Source organism: Loa loa (genome assembly GCF_000183805.2).
Source record: "Loa loa unplaced genomic scaffold supercont3.277, whole genome shotgun sequence".
Taxonomy (NCBI): Eukaryota; Metazoa; Nematoda; class Chromadorea; order Rhabditida; family Onchocercidae; genus Loa; species Loa loa.
Genome location: NW_018108457.1, coordinates 69756 through 71326, shown reverse-complemented (window position 1 = coordinate 71326; position 1571 = coordinate 69756). Strand labels below are relative to the sequence as shown.

General features: G+C 27.2%; 1 protein-coding gene across 1 annotated transcript; it reads right to left on the bottom strand.

Annotated features, from left to right (window-relative positions):
- Window positions 1–65: 65 nt before the first annotated feature.
- Window positions 66–821, bottom strand: LOAG_12045 (hypothetical protein; the record flags this gene model as incomplete). Its single annotated transcript, XM_003147558.2, has 3 exons — window positions 694–821; window positions 123–212; window positions 66–95 (listed from the first exon to the last, which is right to left on the bottom strand). Exons 1-3 carry the CDS (start codon window positions 799–801, stop codon window positions 66–68), a joined length of 228 nt encoding a protein of 75 aa, XP_003147606.2. The 5' UTR covers window positions 802–821.
- Between the last annotated feature and the right edge of the window lie 750 nt (window positions 822–1571).

Here is a 1571-nt window from a genome sequence, read left to right as displayed (position 1 = left end):
CTCCTCCTCCTCCTCTCTCTCTCTCTCTCTCTCTCTCTCTCTCTCTCTATTTTTATCTCTCTCTCCTAAAAAATACAACACTTATTATAATAAATCTTAGAAAATTTAAAACAAGAAAAAACTTGACATGCGTTATTCACCATGACATAACGACGTCTTTCCGATTCTGTATTGAGATCGAGAACTGCGTCAACATCAATATCAATACTGTCCTGAATTAATTAATAAGAACATACTGGATGCATAAATTAAATATTTTATTTTTTTCATTCATCTTAAAGATTAACTGTAAGATTAACTTGTGATAAGATAAGAGTGATAAAGTATAGAATGTTTGTTTTTTTGTAACTTCAATGATATTTAATAATCTATAATTTCTTCAAACAATTTAAGAATAGCAAACTTCTCGGAATTAATTTTTAATACTTTTTCCTCTTATTCAAAAAAGATATTTTTGTCTCAAAATATTTGATATAATCAAGATGTGAAAGAATAATAACAACCAATCTGAAGAATAACATCCCACAATTAATATATGAATTGAATTGCTTTTTAATTATATAAGATCAGGAATATCATTTGACAGGATGAATGAAACTGTTCGTAATCCGGAATTCTAATCATGTATTTCCGAATGAAGTAATGCTAACAAAATATTAAATTATTATTGGGAAATTATGGAACAAATTTGACCGTAGCAGCTTTATAAAGCTCGTTCAGTTGATCATCAATCCAGTTTTCCACATTCATTCGTTTCTTAATTAGCATCATTTGATGTTTACCATATTTCATCGTTAGCATACGACTTCGTTCATTGGTCTACAAACTAATCATTCAGGCATAATTTAATTGCACTAATTTAAAATTCATTGTACTTAAAAAAAACAAACAAAATTAAGGGAAGAGGGGAATTCTTTCTTAATTAAACTAATTAATCTTCTCAACTTTTTCCCCTTTTTTTAAGAGTTTTTTTTTTTCGAATGACAAATTTTTGCGACCATTTATAGCCTATAATATTGCTGTCATGGCTATGCTTCGCAAACGAAGAAAGATATATGTGCCCATAATATAACCATTGGTAATCAGACATACATCATTAGTGTAAATGGAATTAATTTAATTAGCCTTCAATTTGAAAATTTCTAGCAGATTATTTTTAAATAAATTTGATTGGAGAGAAATGAAGGACCAGAGAGAAAGGGAGACAGAGAGAGAGAGAAAAGGAGAGGAGAGAATTCTTTATACATGCATATTTTGAAAGTGAAATTTTACACAAAATAAAATTTAAATTTAAACTTTAAGCTTGCATTTAGAAAGCATAATAGAATGTATGTAAGCATAAAGATTAGATTATTACACATTAATTTTTGCAACATTCAAAATTTATACAATTGAAGGGAAAGCAAGATTTACAGAAAAGTTCACCACAATTTTTTAAATTTTGTTTCCCAAAAAGAAAGTTAAATTTTTCATTCGGTTGAAATTTCTGTCGTTCATTTTATTATTCACTTTAATAACTACTTATAACAATAAAGACTTTTTTTTTGTATATTTAATAACAACTATATGCA